This window comes from Symphalangus syndactylus, chromosome 1 (genome assembly GCF_028878055.3).
Source record: "Symphalangus syndactylus isolate Jambi chromosome 1, NHGRI_mSymSyn1-v2.1_pri, whole genome shotgun sequence".
Lineage (NCBI taxonomy): Eukaryota > Metazoa > Chordata > Mammalia > Primates > Hylobatidae > Symphalangus > Symphalangus syndactylus.
In genome coordinates, this window is record NC_072423.2 from 106,046,742 (window position 1) to 106,063,839 (window position 17,098).

Here is a 17,098-nt window from a genome sequence, read left to right on the forward strand (position 1 = left end):
CCACCATGATCAGCGTAATTTATAAAACTAAAGTCAACAAAAAGTAAGTTAAGGCAAAATAGGTTTTGCCCTTTCTCCTCTCTTGTGTGTGCTCTCTTGCCCTTCTACCTTCCGCCCTCTGCCATAAGATGACACAGCACGAAGGCTCTTGCCAGATGTGGGCACCTGGATCTTGGGGTTTGCAGCCTCCAGAACTGTAAGAAATAAATTTATTTTCTGTATAAATTACCCATTGTGTGGGAGAAAGTTTTTGCAAACTAAGCATCTGATAAAAGTCTAATGTCCTGTATCTATAAAGAACTTAAACAAATTTACAAGAAAAAACAAATAGCCCCATTAAAAAGTGGGCAAAGGACATGAATAGACACTTTTCAGAAGAAGACATACACACGGCTCACAAGCATATGAAAAAAAGCTCAACATCACTGATCATTAGAGAAATGCAAATCAAAACCACAATGAGATACCATCTCACACCAGTCAGAATGGCTATTATTAAAAAGTCAAAAAATAACGGATGCTAGTGAAGTTGGGGAGAAAAAGGAATGCTTATACACTGCTGGGAGTGTACATTAGTTCAGCCATTGTAGAAAACAGTGTTGCGATTCCTTAAAGGGCTGGAAACAGAACTACCATCCTACTCAGCAATCCCATTTCTGGGTATATACCCGAAGGAGTAAAAATTATTCTATCATAAAGACACATCCATGTGTATGTTTACTGCAGCACTATTCACAATAGCAAAGACAGGGAATCAACCTAAATGCCCATCAATGACAGACTGGATAAAGAAAATGTGGTGCATATACACCATGGAATACTATGCAGCCATAAAAAAGAATGAGATCATATCCTTTGCAGGAACATAGATGGAACTGCAGGCCATTATCCTTAGCAAACTAATGCAGGAAGAGAAAACCAAATACCACATGTTCTCACTTATACATGGGAGCTAAACGATGAGAACACATGGACCCAGAGAGGGGAACAACACGCACTAGGGCCTAATGGAGGGTGGAGGGTGGGAGGAGGGAGAGGATCAGGAAAAATAACTAATAGGTACTAGGCTTAATACCTGTGCAATAAACTAATCTGTACAACAGGCCCCCATAACACAGTTTACCTATGTAACAAACATGCACATGTACCCCTGAACTTAAAATAAACTTAAATAAAAAGAAAATTACTCATTCTGTGGTATTCTGCTATAACAAAACAAAATGGATTAAGACACTGGTTATTATTTATTTACAGCTAGAGTGCCTGGCAAAAGCAGAGGCTCAGGAAATACTTATTTATTGAATGAATGAATATGCCACCAACTTTTAGATAAAAACGGGTTATCCTAAATTCTAGCATTTTTATTCTTCTTTCTTACCCAAGAATTTCTTGTTTGTTTCCTCATTTTATCCCTGAATTGACACAGGGGAAGGCAAGGGAGGTAATAATCCCAAGCCTATTTTAGATAGAACTTTAGAGACCCAAGACCGCACATTTAGCAAGTTATAGAGTGAATGATAAACTGCGTGGACCTTACAGTCCAAGATCTGCATTTGCAGTCAGAATAATACGATGGATGAGGAACCTGACACGACAGAAGGTTCCAGGGCTAGGATGAGACTTGGTAGGCCAAAGGGAGAGTCCCACCACTTCTTCCTGGGCAGTGGGAAAGCAATTAAGAAAATGCAGCACACTGGTAGCAGCTGGAGAGTTGGCAGGCTTCTCAAGAGAAGGACTGTAAGCAATGTCATAGGCCGGGAAGATGGATGGGGCCCATTTATGCACCAAGGCTGGTGTACAAATGGAATCTTGCCCAGTCTGACTGGCCTTTCTTCAAAGGTGTCATTGACAGATGAGTATCTAAATGTTTTTGTTTAAAAAAGAAAGCACACAAAAGAGAAAGAAGAGAATAAAACAAAAAACAAGAAAATAAAACAAAAAAACCTCTTTCTATCCCAGACATATATAGCCAATGAACATGAGATGACCAGGTCAGGCCTGGGAGCGAAGCTGGCCTTTCCAAGGAGTCCTCAATAATTATTTGCATAGTTGTACACCTCTTCTTTCAGAAGAGTTCCACTTTAACACAAGGATTTCATTGAAACCTAACATTCCTGCCAGTCGGCTGTCTCCCATCTGCTGTTGGGGCACACTGATGGGAGAAAAGCCTGCTCACATATTCATCTTCATCTGCCAAAACAAGGCTTCTTCCCCAATTAAAATGGCCTTTTTAATTTTAGAGTGGTAAACGGTGTCTACATAATTTGAGGAAAATACACAGAGGAAAGTTACCAAACCTAATCACACAGTGACATGACGGTTGAGTCAGAGTCAGGAAAACTTGGGGCGGGGGTGCTGAAGAGGCCACTCTGTTTTTGGAGACAGAGAGGTCTTCTTGAGGTCACTGCCTTCGTGGTGCTGCACCCACAGCAGTCTTCAACATCAAAATAAAGCAATTCTGTTTTATCTTATGTCTACCAAAGTTTGAAAAAGGTTAATAGTCACCAATTCTAAAAGGTAAGGACTAAATACGGTTCTTTAAATGACCTTGCTTCTTGGCCTTGCTCTGTAATTATCTTGTGAAAATGGGGGCCATTTGGTATACACAGAGAAGCAGTAAATGGGAGGGTGCCTTCCCCACCTACTCAGGGTGGACAAAACTGTGTCTCGTGACCTGCCTGTGGTCTATGGCCAGTGATGCAACTTGACAATAGACTGGCATAGCATTTGGAAAGTGCACTTTCTTCTCTAGACTGGATACACAGTGTTCAGGCTCAGACCACGTTTCACCCATACTCAGCCAAATAGGCATTTATGAAATGTAAGGCATTTGGAAAGATGTGAGCATAGTTTGTAAACTTGGACAGAGGTGGCTGAGACAGGCACAGTGACCTTAGGGCTCATCCTTCATGATGACTAAACTAGAAACCCAAAGAAAGGGTTTTAAAAAGAAATTTCAAACAGACAACCAGATATTCTGGCCAGACCATGTCTTTGACAGCTGCTGCATGTGGCCTCAGCTCCCGGGAGATAACATGCCTTCAGAATTAGCTCGCTGGACCAGCCTGGAGGTAAGCAAGTCTGACCTCCTTTAAGCATAAATAAATCTTGTTGAGTTAAATGATCCTGTCTCCCACTTTTCTCAAGGAACATGAGACATTAAGTGACAAAATTTGAAGACAGCAACTGTGAATCCTCAGAGCCCGTATCTCCTGGCTGATTAAGAATAGGTCTGCTTAGTTCAAGATGAGCCACAGGTCAGATACATAAGGCTGTCATCCTTGTCATACCCAGTAACTCAGGAATAACCAGGGCAACTATCCCCAAATCTTTCAACCCTACTAATACAATTATACATAGGCCAAGTCAGAAATAAAGTGGGGGGGGTGGGGGGGTGGAGCCAAGATGGCCGAATAGGAACAGCTCCGGTCTACAGCTCCCAGTGTGAGTGATGCAGAAGACGGGTGATTTCTGCATTTCCATCTGAGGTAACAGGTTCATCTCACTAGGGAGTGCCAAACGGTGGGTGCAGGACAGTTGGTGCAGCGCACTGTGAGAGAGCCGAAGCAGGGCGAGGCAATGCCTCACTCAGGAAGCGCAAGGGGTCAGGGAGTTCCCTTTCCTAGTCAAAGAAAGGGGTGACAGATGGCACCTGGAAAATCGGGTCACTCCCACCCTAATACTGCGCTTTTCCAATGGGCTTGGAAAACGGCACACCAGACTGTGTACCACACCTGGCTCAGAGGGTCCTACGCCTACGGAGTCTCGCTGATTCCTAGCACAGCAGTCTGAGATCAAACTGCAAGGCAGCAGTGAGGCTGGGGGAGGGGCGCCGGCCACTGCCCAGGCTTGCTTAGGTAAACAAAGCAGCCAGGAAGCTCGAACTCAAGGAGGCTTGCCTGCCTCTGCAGGCTCCACCTCTGGGGGCAGGGCACAGACAAAAAAAAGTCAGCAGTAATCTCTGCAGACTTAAATGTCCTTGTCCGACAGCTTTGAAGAGAGTAGTGGTTCTCCCAGCATGCAGCTGGAGATCTGAGAACGGGCAGACTGCCTCCTAAAGTGGGTCCGTGAACCCTGAGCAGCCTAACTGGGAGGCACCCCCCAGTAGGGACAGACTGACACCTCACTCGGCAAGGTACTCCTCTAAGACAAAACTTCCAGAGGAACGATCAGACAGCTGAATTTGCGGTTCACGAAAATCTGCTGTTCTGCAGCCACTGCTGCTGACACCCAGACAAACAGGGTCTGGAGTGGACCTCTAGCAAACTCCAACAGACATGCAGCTGAGGGTCCTGTCTGGTAGAAGGAAAACTAACAAACAGAAAGGACATCCACACCAAAAACCCATCTGTACATCACCATCATCAAAGATCAAAAGTAGATAAAACCACAAAGATGGGGAAAAAACAGAGCAGAAAAACTGGAAACTCTAAAAAGCAGAGCACCTCTCCTCCTCCAAAGGAATGCAGTTCCTCACCAGCAATGGAACAAAGCTGGATGGAGGATGACTTTGACGAGTTGAGAGAAGAAGGCTTCAGATGATCAAACTACTCCAAACTACAGGAGGAAATTCAAACCAATGGCAAAGAAGTTAAAAACTTTGAAAAAAAATTAGACGAATGTTTAACTAAAATAACCAATGCAGAGAAGTGCTTAAAGGAGCTGATGGAGCTGAAAGCCAAGTTTCGAGAACTACATGAAGACTGCAGAAGACTCAGTAGCCGATGCGATCAACAGGAAGAAAGGGTATCAGTGATGGAAGATGAAATGAATGAAATGAAGCGAGAAGGGAAGTTTAGAGAAAAAAGAATAAAAAGAAATGAACAAAGCCTCCAAGAAATATGGGACTATGTGAAAAGACCAAACCTACGTCTGATTGGTATACCTGAAAGTGACGGGGAGAATGGAACCAACTTGGAAAACATTCTGCAAGATATTATCTAGGAGAACTTCCCCAATCTAGCAAGGCAGGCCAACATTCAGATTCAGGAAATACAGCGAACGCCACAAAGATACTCTTCGAGAACAGCAACTCCAAGACACATAATTGTCAGATTCACCAAAGTTGAAATGAAGGAAAAAATGTTAACGGTGGCCAAAGAGAAAGGTCGAGTTGCCCACACAGGGAAGCCCATCAGACTAACAGCTGATCTCTTGTCAGAAACTCTACAAGCCAGAAGAGAGTGGGGGCCAATATTCAAAATTCTTAAAGAAAAGAACTTTCAACCCAGAATTTCATTTCCTGCCAAACTAAGCTTCGTAAGTGAAGGAGAAATAAAATCCTTTACAGACAAGCAAATGCTGAGTGATTTTGTCACCACCAGGCCTACCCTAAAAGAGCTCCTGAAGGAAGCACTAAACATGGAAAGGAACAACTGGTACCAGCCACTGCAAAAACAGGTGGAATTGTAAAGACCATCGAGGCTAGGAAGAAACTGCGTCAACAAACGAGCAAAATAACAGGCTAACATCATAATGACAGGATCACATTCACACATAACAATATTAACTTTAAATGTAAATGGGCTAAATGCTCCAATTAAAAGACACAGACTGACAAATTGGATAAGGAGTCAAGACCCATCAGTGTGCTGTATTCAGGAAACCCATCTCACATGCAGAGACACACATAGACTCAAAATAAAGGGATGGAGGAAGATCTACCAAGCAAATGGAAAACAAAAAAAGGCAGGGGTTGCAATCCTAGTCTCTGATAAAATAGACTTTAAACCAACAAAGATGAAAAGAGACAAAGAAGGCCATTACATAATGGTAAAGGGATCAATTCAACAAGAAGAGCTAACTATCCTAAATATATATGCACCCAATACAGGAGCACCCAGATTCATAAAGCAAGTCCTCCGTGACCTACAAAGAGACTTAGACTCCCACACAATAATAATGGGAGATTTTTAACACCCCACTGTCAACATTAGACAGATCAACGAGACAGAAAGTTAACAAGGATACCCAGGAATTGAACTCAGCTCTGCACCAAGCAGACCTAATAGACATCTACAGAACTCTCCACCCCAAATCAACAGAATATACATTTTTTTCAGCACCACACCACACCTATTCCAAAATTGACCACATAGTTGGAAGTAAAGCTCTCCTTAGCAAATGTAAAAGAACATAAATTGTAATAAACTGTCTCTCAGACCACAATGCAATCAAACTAGAACTCAGGATTAAGAAACTCATTCAAAACCGCTCAACTACATGGAAACGGAACAACCTGCTCCTGAATGACTACTGGGTACATAACGAAATGAAGGCAGAAATAAAGATGTTCTCTGAAACCAACGAGAACAAAGACACAACATACCAGAATCCTTGGGACACATTCAAAGCAGTGTGTAGAGTGAAATTTATAGCACTAAATGCCCACAAGAGAAAGCAAGAAAGATCCAAAATTGACACCCTAACATCACAATTAAAAGAACTAGAAAAGCAAGATCAAACACATTCAAAAGCTAGCAGAAAGCAAGAAATAACTAAAATCAAAGCAGAACTGAAGGAAATAGAGACACAAAAAACACTTCAAAAAAATTAATGAATCCAGGAGCTGGTTTTTTGAAAAGATCAACAAAATTGATAGACTGCTAGCAAGACTAATAAAGAAGAAAAGAGAGAAGAATCAAATAGACACAATAAAAAATGACAAAGGGGATCTCACCACCGATCCCACAGAAATACAATCTGCCATCAGAGAATACTACAAACACCTCTATGCAAATAAACTAGAAAATCTAGAAGAAATGGATAAATTCCTCTACGCATACACCCTCCCAAGACTAAACCAGGAAGAAGTTGAATCTCTGAATAGACCAATAACAGGCTCTGAAATTGTGGCAATAATCAATAGCTTACCAATCAAAAAGAGTCCAGGACCTGATGGATTCACAGCCGAATTCTACCAGAGGTACAAGGAGGAACTGGTACCATTCCTTCTGAAACTATTCCAATCAATAGAAAAAGAGGGACTCCTCCCTAACACATTTCATGAGGCCAGTGTCATCCTGATACCAAAACCGGGCAGAGACACAACCAAAAAAGAGAATTTTAGACCAATATCCTTATTGAACATTGATGCAAAAATCCTCAATAAAATACTGGCAAACCAAATCCAGCAACACATCAAAAAGCTTATCCACCATGATCAAGTGGGCTTCATCCCTGGTATGGAAGGCTGATTCAACATATGCAAATCAATAAATGTCATCCAGCATATAAACAGGACCAAAGTCAAAAACCACATGATTATCTCAATAGATGCAGAAAAGGCCTTTGACAAAATTCAACAACGCTTCATGCTAAAAACTCTCAATAAATTAGGTATTGATGGGATGTATCTCAAAATCATAAGAGCTATCTATGACAAACCCACAGCCAATATCATACTGAATGGGCAAAAACTGGAAGCATTCCCTTTGAAAACTGGCACAAGACAGGGATGCCCTCTCTCACCACTCCTATTCAACATAGTGCTGGAAGTTCTGGCCAGGGCAATCAGGCAGGAGAAGGAAATAAAGGGTATTCAATTAGGAAAAGAGGAAGTCAAACTGTCCCTGTTTGCAGATGACATGATTGTATATCTAGAAAACCCCATTGTCTCAGCCCAAAATCTCCTCAAGCTGATAAGCGACTTCAGCAAAGTCTCAGGATACAAAACCAATGTACAAAAATCACAAGCATTCTTGTACACCAATAACAGACAAACAGAGAGCCAAATCATGAGTGAACTCCCATTCACAGTTGCTTCAAAGAGAATAAAATACCTAGGAATCCAACTTACAAGGGATATGAAGGACCTCTTCAAGGAGAACTACAAACCACTGCTCAATGAAATAAAAGAGGATACAAATGGAAGGACATTCCATGCTCATGGGTTGGAAGAATCAATCGTGAAAATGGCCATACTGTCCAAGGTAATTTATAGATTCAATGCCATCCCCATCAAGCTACCAATGACTTTCTTCACAGAATTGGAAAAAACTACTTTAAAGTTCATATGGAACCAAAAAAGAGCCCGCATCGCCAAGTCAATCCTAACCCAAGAGAACAAAGCTGGAGGCATCATGCTACCTGACTTCAAACTATACTACAAGGCTACAGTAACCAAAACAGTATGGTACTCGTACCAAAACAGAGACATAGATCAATGGAACAGAACAGAGCCCTCAGCAATAATGCCATATATCTACAACGATCTGATCTTTGACAAACCTGACAAAAACAAGCAATGGGGAAAGGATTCCCTATTTAATAAGTAGTGCTGGGAAAACTGGCTAGCCATATGTAGAAAGCTGAAACTGGATCACTTCCTTACACCTTATACAAAAATTAATTCAAGATGGATTAAAGACTTACATGTTAGACCTAAAACCATAAAAACCCTAGAAGAAAACCTAGGCAATACCATTCAGGACATAGACATGGGCAAGGACTTCATGTCTAAAACATCAAAAGCAATGGCAACAAAAGCCAAAATTGACAAATGGGATATAATTAAACTAAAGAGCTTCTGCACAGCAAAAGAAACTACCATCAGAGTAACCAGGCAACCTAAAAAACGGGAGAAAATTTTCGCAACCTACTCATCTGACAAAGGGCTAATATCCACAATCTACAAAGAACTGAAACAAATTTACAAGAAAAAAACAAACAACCCCATCAAAAAGTGGGTGAGGGACATGAACAGACACTTCTCAAAAGAAGACATTTATGCAGCCAAAAAACACATGAAAAAATGCTCATCATCACTGGCCATCAGAGAAATGCAAATCAAAACCATAATGAGATACCATCTCACACCAGTTCGAATGGCCATCATTAAAAAGTCAGGAAACAGCAGGTGCTGGAGAGGATGTGGAGAAATAGGAACACTTTTACACTGTTGGTGGGACTGTAAACTAGTTCAACCATTGTGGAAGTCAGTGTGGCGATTCCTCAGGGATCTAGAACTAGAAATACCATTTGACCCAGCCATCCCATTACTGGGTATATACCCAAAGGACTATAAATCATGCTGCTATAAAGACACATGCACACGTATGTTTACTGCGGCACTATTCACAATAGCAAAGACTTGGAACCAACCCAAATGTCCAACAAGGATAGATCGGATTAAGAAAATGTGGCACATATACACCATGGAATACTATGCAGCCATAAAAAACGATGAGTTCATGTCCTTTGTAGGGACATGGATGAAACTGGAAACCATCATTCCCAGTAAACTATCGGAAGGACAAAAAAACAAATGTCGCATGTTCTCACTCATAGGTGGGAATTGAACAATGAGAACACATGGACACAGGAGGGGGAACATCACACTCCGGGGACTGTTGTGGGATGGTGGGAGGGGGGAGGGATAGCATTAGGAGATATCCCTAATGCTAAATGATGAGTTAATGGGTGCAGCACACCAACATGGCACATGGATACATATGTAACGAACCTGCACATTGTACACAGGTACCCTAAAACTGAAAGTATAATAATAATTTTAAAAAAGGAAAAAAAAAAAGAAATAAAGTGGGGGTAAAAAAGCAGTATTTCCTCGCCAAAGAACAACCACTTCAAAAACGTCTCTTCCATCTGCTCCATTTGCACTCCTTCCCACAAATATTCAGTGTGTGAAGACACAGAAGTGGATGTTCAAAGTCACCCTAAAGTACAACTTATTGAGGGAGACTGCTGGAAAACAAAAATCGCTCTCTTTAGTAAACCCAGCCAATACCAGGATGGTGCTTGGAGCATATCACCCACCCATCAACCAAGGGCTCCAAAATGATCAGAATAAACCATGCGCCAGACACACCCTCGGGCCTGTTTTTATGTCAGCATTTGTCTTCAAAGCGGGCTTTTTGGTAGTCGCCTGCCCTTTAGGCCAAATGCCACCAATGAAAGCCCCTAGCCATCCACAGACAGCTGCTGATACTCCTAAAAAGTGACAGAAATGGAAAAGGCCAGAAATAGGATTTCTTTGACAATTCAAGACTCTCAGTCATATAATATTTTGGCTTTCCCCTCGTCCCAAACGCACCACCTGCAGATACAGCTAACTCTATAATTCCCCAGGGGGATTAGGGGGATGAAAATCTCAGTCTCTCTGGAGAAGGGCACATTTCAGTTTGTGTTTGCCTAAAACAAACCTGCAATTTCCTTGTATGCCCACTGTCATCCTAATGACTCAGAAGCTGGAGATCTGGAGTTTACTTTGAATGAACATGCTACGTAGCATCCACAAATTCTCCTCAGCACGTACTGACAATTTCTTACTGGCTCAGAGTTTAAGGATAGAAACCCTGGGAACGTTTTCTGTTTTCACATCAACCACCACCAGCTGTCAGAGTCTTGGTTTGAAGGAGATGACACCAAGCTGAGAAGGAAGTAACTTAAAATTGTTTTCTCCTTGAAAACCTTTTTGGAGGATAAGTGTGCTACGTAGAAGTAGGCCACTGGCCAGATGAATGGGTGCCATGGTTACTTTGTCTTCATGGATTGAGTCAATTATTTACCTGCCACCACAGGAGATTTCCGTTCATCCAGGAGCTGGATGGATGTGCTCGCTGTCACCACATTGCTTTTATTGACTGGTCCTGTGAAAAGAAAAAACACCACAACAAAAATGAAGATAATTACAGTGTACACGTTAAGAGAGTAATCATATTGGTCCACAGTCACCAATTCTGCAAATTGTTCTGGGGCTCGGTCCCAGGCCCCAGAGTCCTCTGAGGTGTGGATGCTCTGGCTACGCTGCCAGGCCATGAGTGCGGTGCTGCAAGTCCTCCCACCTGAAGCAATCAGCGAGTTGAGTTATGACCACCAGTGCACTGGGGAACATCCAGCCTCTTCACATCAAAACCATTGACCACCATCGAGGGACCACATTTTTTGGTAATCTGTGGTTTCAAATTGCAGTGTTTATTTGTGTCAGTGGTCATATTTACACTGCCTGTCTAAATATAACCATGAAGAGCTGTATGAGGGCTTTGAAATTATTTTACAAGTTGGCAACTTTAGCTCTGATTCATTGGTTAAATCTTTACCAATCTATAAAATTGTAATTTCGAGCCCAGTTTTTCTGGGCAAAATTACTCTAAACAGGGATAGAGCTAGAGCATAATCTTCACTCCAAACTATTATTATTCTGGTAACAATATGGCATTAGTATTAAGAGATTTTCAATTACCAGCAATGGTTCCAATATCCATGAATTAAAAGATACTGAGCACAAATTCTGAATGCCTGGAGTTAATAATTTAGTCCAATGCCCACCTGCTAAAAGGTGCTCAATGAATGCAAGTTGGATGAAATCCAATTGAATTGAGAAGCAGGGAAAAGTCAAACCTGAATTTGAATACACTTAGGACCAAAGCAATGAGAAATTTTCTCCTGGCCCAAGTTTAAGCAGCAATAAAAACCAGTTTCTTTTCTAGTTTGTACAGGTATTCAATACATAGCAGAGAAAATTAGAGAGAGCTCCGCCACAGAGACTTGTAGTTGGTGATTTTTAAGATTTTCCCTGACTCTAAGGGGGTTATGAAATGTCCTAAGATGTTACATCATCTGTAACTTTGTCATGAACAGGTAAACTCACTTCATTATACCGTTACATTGAAAGTTTGGTGAAAATCCCAGTTACCAAACCAATCCAACAACAGCTTTAGTTAACTCGATGATTCCAGAATCAGAAGAACAGCAAGCTAAGTTCTATTTTTTTCTTTAGAGGACTGTGACAAGGAAGTCTTAAGAGATTGCTTCATAGAAGACAATGTTATTATTCATAGGTCTGCAGCAGAATGAAAAGTTCACTGTCTCTTGATATTTTCAGCAATAAAGTGTGGTGCAGACGAGCATAAAGAAAGAGCTTCAGGCCAGGCATGGTCCCAGCACTTTGGGAAGCCAAGGAGGGTGGATCACTTTAGGTCAGCAGTTAGAGACTAGCCTGGCCAACATGGTAAAACCCCACCTCTACTAAAAATACAAAAATTAGCTGGGTATGGTGGCGGGTGCCTGTATCCCAGCCACTCAGGAGGCTGAGGCAGGAGAATCGCTTGAACCCAGAAGGCAGAGGTTGCAGTGAGCCAAGATCATGCCACTGCACTCCAATCTGGGTGATGGAGCAAGACGCTGTCTCAAAAAAAAGACAGAGAGACAGACAGACAGAAAAAGAAGGAAAGAAAGAAAGAAAGAAAGAAAGGAAAGAAAGAAAGAAAGAGACAGAAAGAAAAGAAAGACACAAAGAAAGAAAAAAAAGAAAAGAAAGCAAGCAAGCGAGCTTCAGACACCTGGAAATTTATATTTGAGAAAGCACACATAACTACAGGCAGGCATACACACAGGTCTATCAGCAAAGGAGCACAGACCCAAAGAACCTTAGACCTGAAAATAATCTAACAGACAATCTAGTGTGAAATCCCAACCAGCAAAGAATCTCATCAATAACATTCAGCCTCTCCTTAAATATGTCCACTGACGAGGGACTGTCTTCCTAATGAGCCCATTCAACCAATTATAAGAGCACTCTTTGTTTTCTACAAATTTCAAAAGCACCCTTTCTGAAAACATTTTCAGTCATGGAAATGAGAAAGCACCAAGCTTTAGGGAGGGGGATTGGGCACAAACCCTGGAGAACTTCCCTTAGGATTGAATTAGGAATATTTGTAGAAGATTAATATGAAAGGAACTGATATATGTAAAATATAACTACTGATTGAACTTTCCAGAGCAACCCAAGTTTACAGAACTAGGTTTTGTTCATCTCTGAAGTTTCTGCAATAAGCAGTATAGAGTGAGTACCCAAAATACCAGATGCATGAGGCAAAAAAAAAAAAAAAAAAAAAAAAATGAGGAACACTGAAGCATTTCCAGTATGTTTTGCTTCCAAAACTGGTGGAAATAAGATAGCATTCAGTTCTTTTTGGAGGCAGGTGACTTTAATTTTTTATACTATCATATCATAAACTCTTAGGACTGAAAAACTAATTGGCTACATGCCTGTCACTGGTAACTGCAGGCTCCTGTCAAGAGGGCACATGGTTATACAAAGTCAGTCCTTAGTCCAGCATATCAATTTAAATCAATTCAGTTCAAATGGGGAACAGTGGACCTCTGTAGGGATGTGACTCACTAAGGTTCTGGCAAGGGATGCTTGAATTTTCTCTAAGTGGGGCCATGACTACCTTTAAAAAACTGACTGACAAGTTTGTATTAAAATCCCATAGGGTGCAAAACATCAGCCCTGCTTCCTGAAATACATTTACATAATCTGGTAAAGGAAAAACCTTCCTTTTCTTTGAGGCTATTACTCTTATGGAACAGGTCACTGGTTCAGGGCTGACCCAATATTCAGCACTGGCTCTGAGGGTTGAACTTGGTTCCTTTCAGCATTCAGGCAGCTCCCCAACACCCTGCACACAATGCCCAGACCCACTGGACCAGACAGACAGAGCCCGCCTCCAACAAGGGCACCCACCAGTGCTGAACGGGATGGAGTAGACGAAGCTCCCTGGAATCTGCTCAGCGGCTCTTCGGTACCAGAGAGGGAAATGGTCTGCGTTAAAAATGTTCTCCTTGTCGCCAGCTTTCAGGAAGTCCCTTGAAGTGGAAAAGAATCAGAAGAACGTGCATCACTCAGCAGAGTAAAGGTGGGCCTGGAGCACCCCGACAGCCTTCATCGGGTAAAACCAGTGTTCACTTTTAGAACCTCAACTTGCCTTTCTCAGTATAGAGGGGGCCTCACTTAACACTGGGCACCCCAGATTACTCAAAAATATCTTGCAGAGCTCTGGGAGTCAAATTCTGTGTGGGTAAAATGATTTTTCCTTGTCTATCTAGTGAACGAATTGTCTTAAAAGTCTGAAGCCAAGCAAACAAACAAAGCCTACAGAAATCCTATCAGATAACCCAAGGATGTCCCCTCTAAACCAGAAAGCTTTGTCTGGCTTTAAAACTCACACACATATACTCATCATACCCCTGGGAGAATCAACTTCTTAAGTAGATCTCATTCTTCTTAGAGCAAGTGTAAAGAAGGTAAACACGCTTCTCAAAAGAAGTGCAAAGGAAGTAAATGTGAGCCCACACTGAGATCTTTGCACCTTCTTCCATCACCTGCCTCCTCTCTGGACAAACAGGCCTGCTCGTGCCCCCTGTGTGCATCCCCACCCTCCACTGACTCCCTGCCTTCTGCGCAGAGAGCTTGTCTATCGGGAATGCTAGGTGCATTCTTCTTTCCATCTCTTTCTCTCAAAATCACACTCATTTTCAAAGTGCGCCTCATCTACCATCTACCACATGAATCTACAGAAACACATGCAAGCTCTTGCCACACCCTGGGCCCCCACAATCTTGGTAACTTTCTTATAGCTTTTTATTTATTTTTTGGCCTGCACAATCATCATATCCCCTCCCTAGACCTCCCAAGATCTCTGAGGACAAGAGATTTGTTCACATTTGTGCACTCTTCACAGAGCCTTAAGCATACTCAAGCCCCAGTGCATGACTATTGACTGACATCCCTCTAGAGAGTCACATGTGCTCTGCAGCACCTGAAGCGCCTCATCTTGGCTGATACGGTGCAACTCGGGCGGTGGCGGAATGACCGCCTGGTTAGGCCACAGTCTGCTGCAGACATTTTTCCGGAAGGGAGACCAATCAGGGGACAACGTATAGGTAGGGAAGAGGCCATGAGTTGAAGCAGAAATGGCACCACTTTCAACCCAGCAGTTTGCAGCAGAGAGTTGGATCGCAAGGACCATGGAGAGAAATTTTCAGGCTAAGTTGTAACTGGTTGGTTTCCTGAACTTGGCACCCAGTTCAGGAAAGCATTCAGTAGTTGCAGGGTGTGTCTAACGAGGGTTCCCTTCACCTCTACCAAAGATGGAGTGCCCACTTTTGGAGAGGAGGCCCATGCCCTTGGAGGTCACCCTTCAGGTTCTTAGATAGCTCTGGAATCTACCTCCCTGTAACTTGTACTAGCATGTCCTAACCCATTTCTAAGGTCTGGGACCTTCCTCTTCCCAATATTCCCAGGGCCTGGCTCTCAGCAGGCGCTTGGTGTATGCTTAATGATCACAAGAAAAATCTAATCTCATATCCAGATAAGAGCTCCTCCAATATTAAACACAATTTCCTATATCTTCAAAAATAAAATTTCTCAATTCGTTTAAATTCATTTGTCTGTATGGCCGTCTTCATAAGTGCTCTACTTTGTTAATACTGTTATAAAATTTTGTGCTACTAGAACTGGTAATTGTAGGTCAAAAATGGTCTGACATAGCACAGCTGCTTGCATTTGATCTTGACTGTTATTGACAAAATGACTCTCCAGAAATTAAAAATGTTTAAAAGAAAAATTTTTACAAAGCACTCTTCTCTCATTCAGAAGGCTAAGGCCAACTCTGGAGTCACGTGCAAGATTAAGAAAGTGCAGAGATCCCCTGTGCTATCTAGAACGCTGGAGGTCAGGACTTCCAGGCTCATCTTGGTAGACAAGCTCTTTCTTGTGCTGCTGTATTCAGTGGTCATGTTTCCTAATCTAAAAGTCATCAGGCTTCAGGAATACTGAAATTTTAGCCTTTTCATTTCTTTGGCTAGACATGAAATTCTTCATAAACCTGACCTGGATGGTGTGAGGAGGAGCCTCTGTTGCCTGGCCCATGGCAGGATGCATTGCTGCTTTCTACCCCGGGTCACAGGTGCAGCCACGGCTGAGCAGAAGGTGTTTGCACTCCCAGCAGGTCTGTTCAGTGGTCATTACAGCTAAGAGGTGCCCTGTCTATGCAGCACAGGTTAATGGTGCCACAGGGGGCCTTTTTCCAGAGTCGTGGTGGATGAGATGGTAGCTTGGTTGGAAGGTATGAAGTGGTCCTCACTTAAGACAGTGACATTCAGGCTTTGGGGGTGGCTGGCAATGGATATGGAATGCTGCACATCTGGGTGTCCAGTGCCCTGCTGTCCGGGACAGTGCTGGCACCCAGGGCAGCCAGCAGGAGCCTGCAGCACTTGATCCCCATTAGCCCTGGTGTCAATGCGAAAGGACTGAGGTGCCGGGAAACTCTGGAGGCCTCTGCCAACTACTAGGCAGCGATTCTGGAGGAAACAGGAAGGAGCGACCTGATTTTACAGAATCCTAAAAATGTCCTTCAGGAAGAAAGATCCTTCCGGGTAAGGTGAAGGTCTCCTCCTGGATACTAGGAGCTATTGCAGTGGTGTGTCAGGCTGGTCTAGGTTCTGGGAAGAACTGGGTGACTCTGAGTGAGTAATTGAGTCTCTGACCCCCATTTACTCATCTACAAAATGGGAACAATAAAAACGCTGCACTTTACCAGGGTTGTATCAGAATTACACAATACCATATGTGAAAGAGTGTTATGGACACTGAAAACAGGCTCTAACAAATATATGGGATTCTTAAAGCCCAAGAGCTCTTTTGTTCTTGGTGGTTGAAAGGGCAGGGGTAAAGTGGTCATCTTCTAAACGTAAGGCTGTACACGGTAAAGGCTAACATCACTGGATGCTATATGCATGTGATGTGAGAGGTCGTACTGAAGGTACAGAATGTATTATAACTATTGGGGGTGACGGCCAAGTTTCAGTATAATTGACCTACTTCCAAATGCAGGTAGCGGGGGTATGGGATGAAATCTCAATGTAGGAGACTGATGATAGTATGAGATAATTGCAGGGTAGCAACTTTATATTATCAAGTTCTCTGCCCAATACTTTAAGCTCTGCCTTTCATGCCCTAGTCAAAAGCAAAAACTAAACCAAAAGTCAGAAATGCTAAAAACTTTCTAAGCCTGGCTTAGTGAGTGTATCCAAATAGCTGGATCTTGACAAATACCATTTGATGGGAGGGAATAGGCAGGCAAGACCCTAAGACAATAGACGTCAAGGTGCCTCTATATGAAGCAATGATAGGAGTTTCTTGAAGACAGATTTCATCCATCCAAATTGTCAATGAGTACCCACTCTGTGGGTCACATAATGCCACAAAGAATAGAACACACAGTTGTAGGAATTTTTAGCTTCCCAAAGAAATTTTCCATACATAAAAAAAAAAAATTTTTTTTGAGACAGAGTC

At 42.4% G+C, this 17,098-nt stretch overlaps 1 protein-coding gene across 5 annotated transcripts in view; it reads right to left on the reverse strand.

Moving 5' to 3' along the window:
• CACNA2D3 (calcium voltage-gated channel auxiliary subunit alpha2delta 3) overlaps positions 1-17,098 on the reverse strand; it is a 959,332-nt gene that overhangs the window by 178,849 nt on the left and 763,385 nt on the right. For all 5 annotated transcript variants that reach the window (XR_010122405.1, XR_010122406.1, XM_055273813.2 and 2 more), the window contains 2 exons: positions 13,487-13,608; positions 10,527-10,607 (listed from right to left, as the gene is read on the reverse strand). Coding sequence is in view for 3 of the 5 variants with exons in the window: in XM_055273813.2 (XP_055129788.1) it covers positions 10,527-10,607; positions 13,487-13,608 (203 nt within the window). In the remaining 2 variants the exon portion in view is untranslated. The remainder of the gene's footprint in view (positions 1-10,526; positions 10,608-13,486; positions 13,609-17,098) is intronic.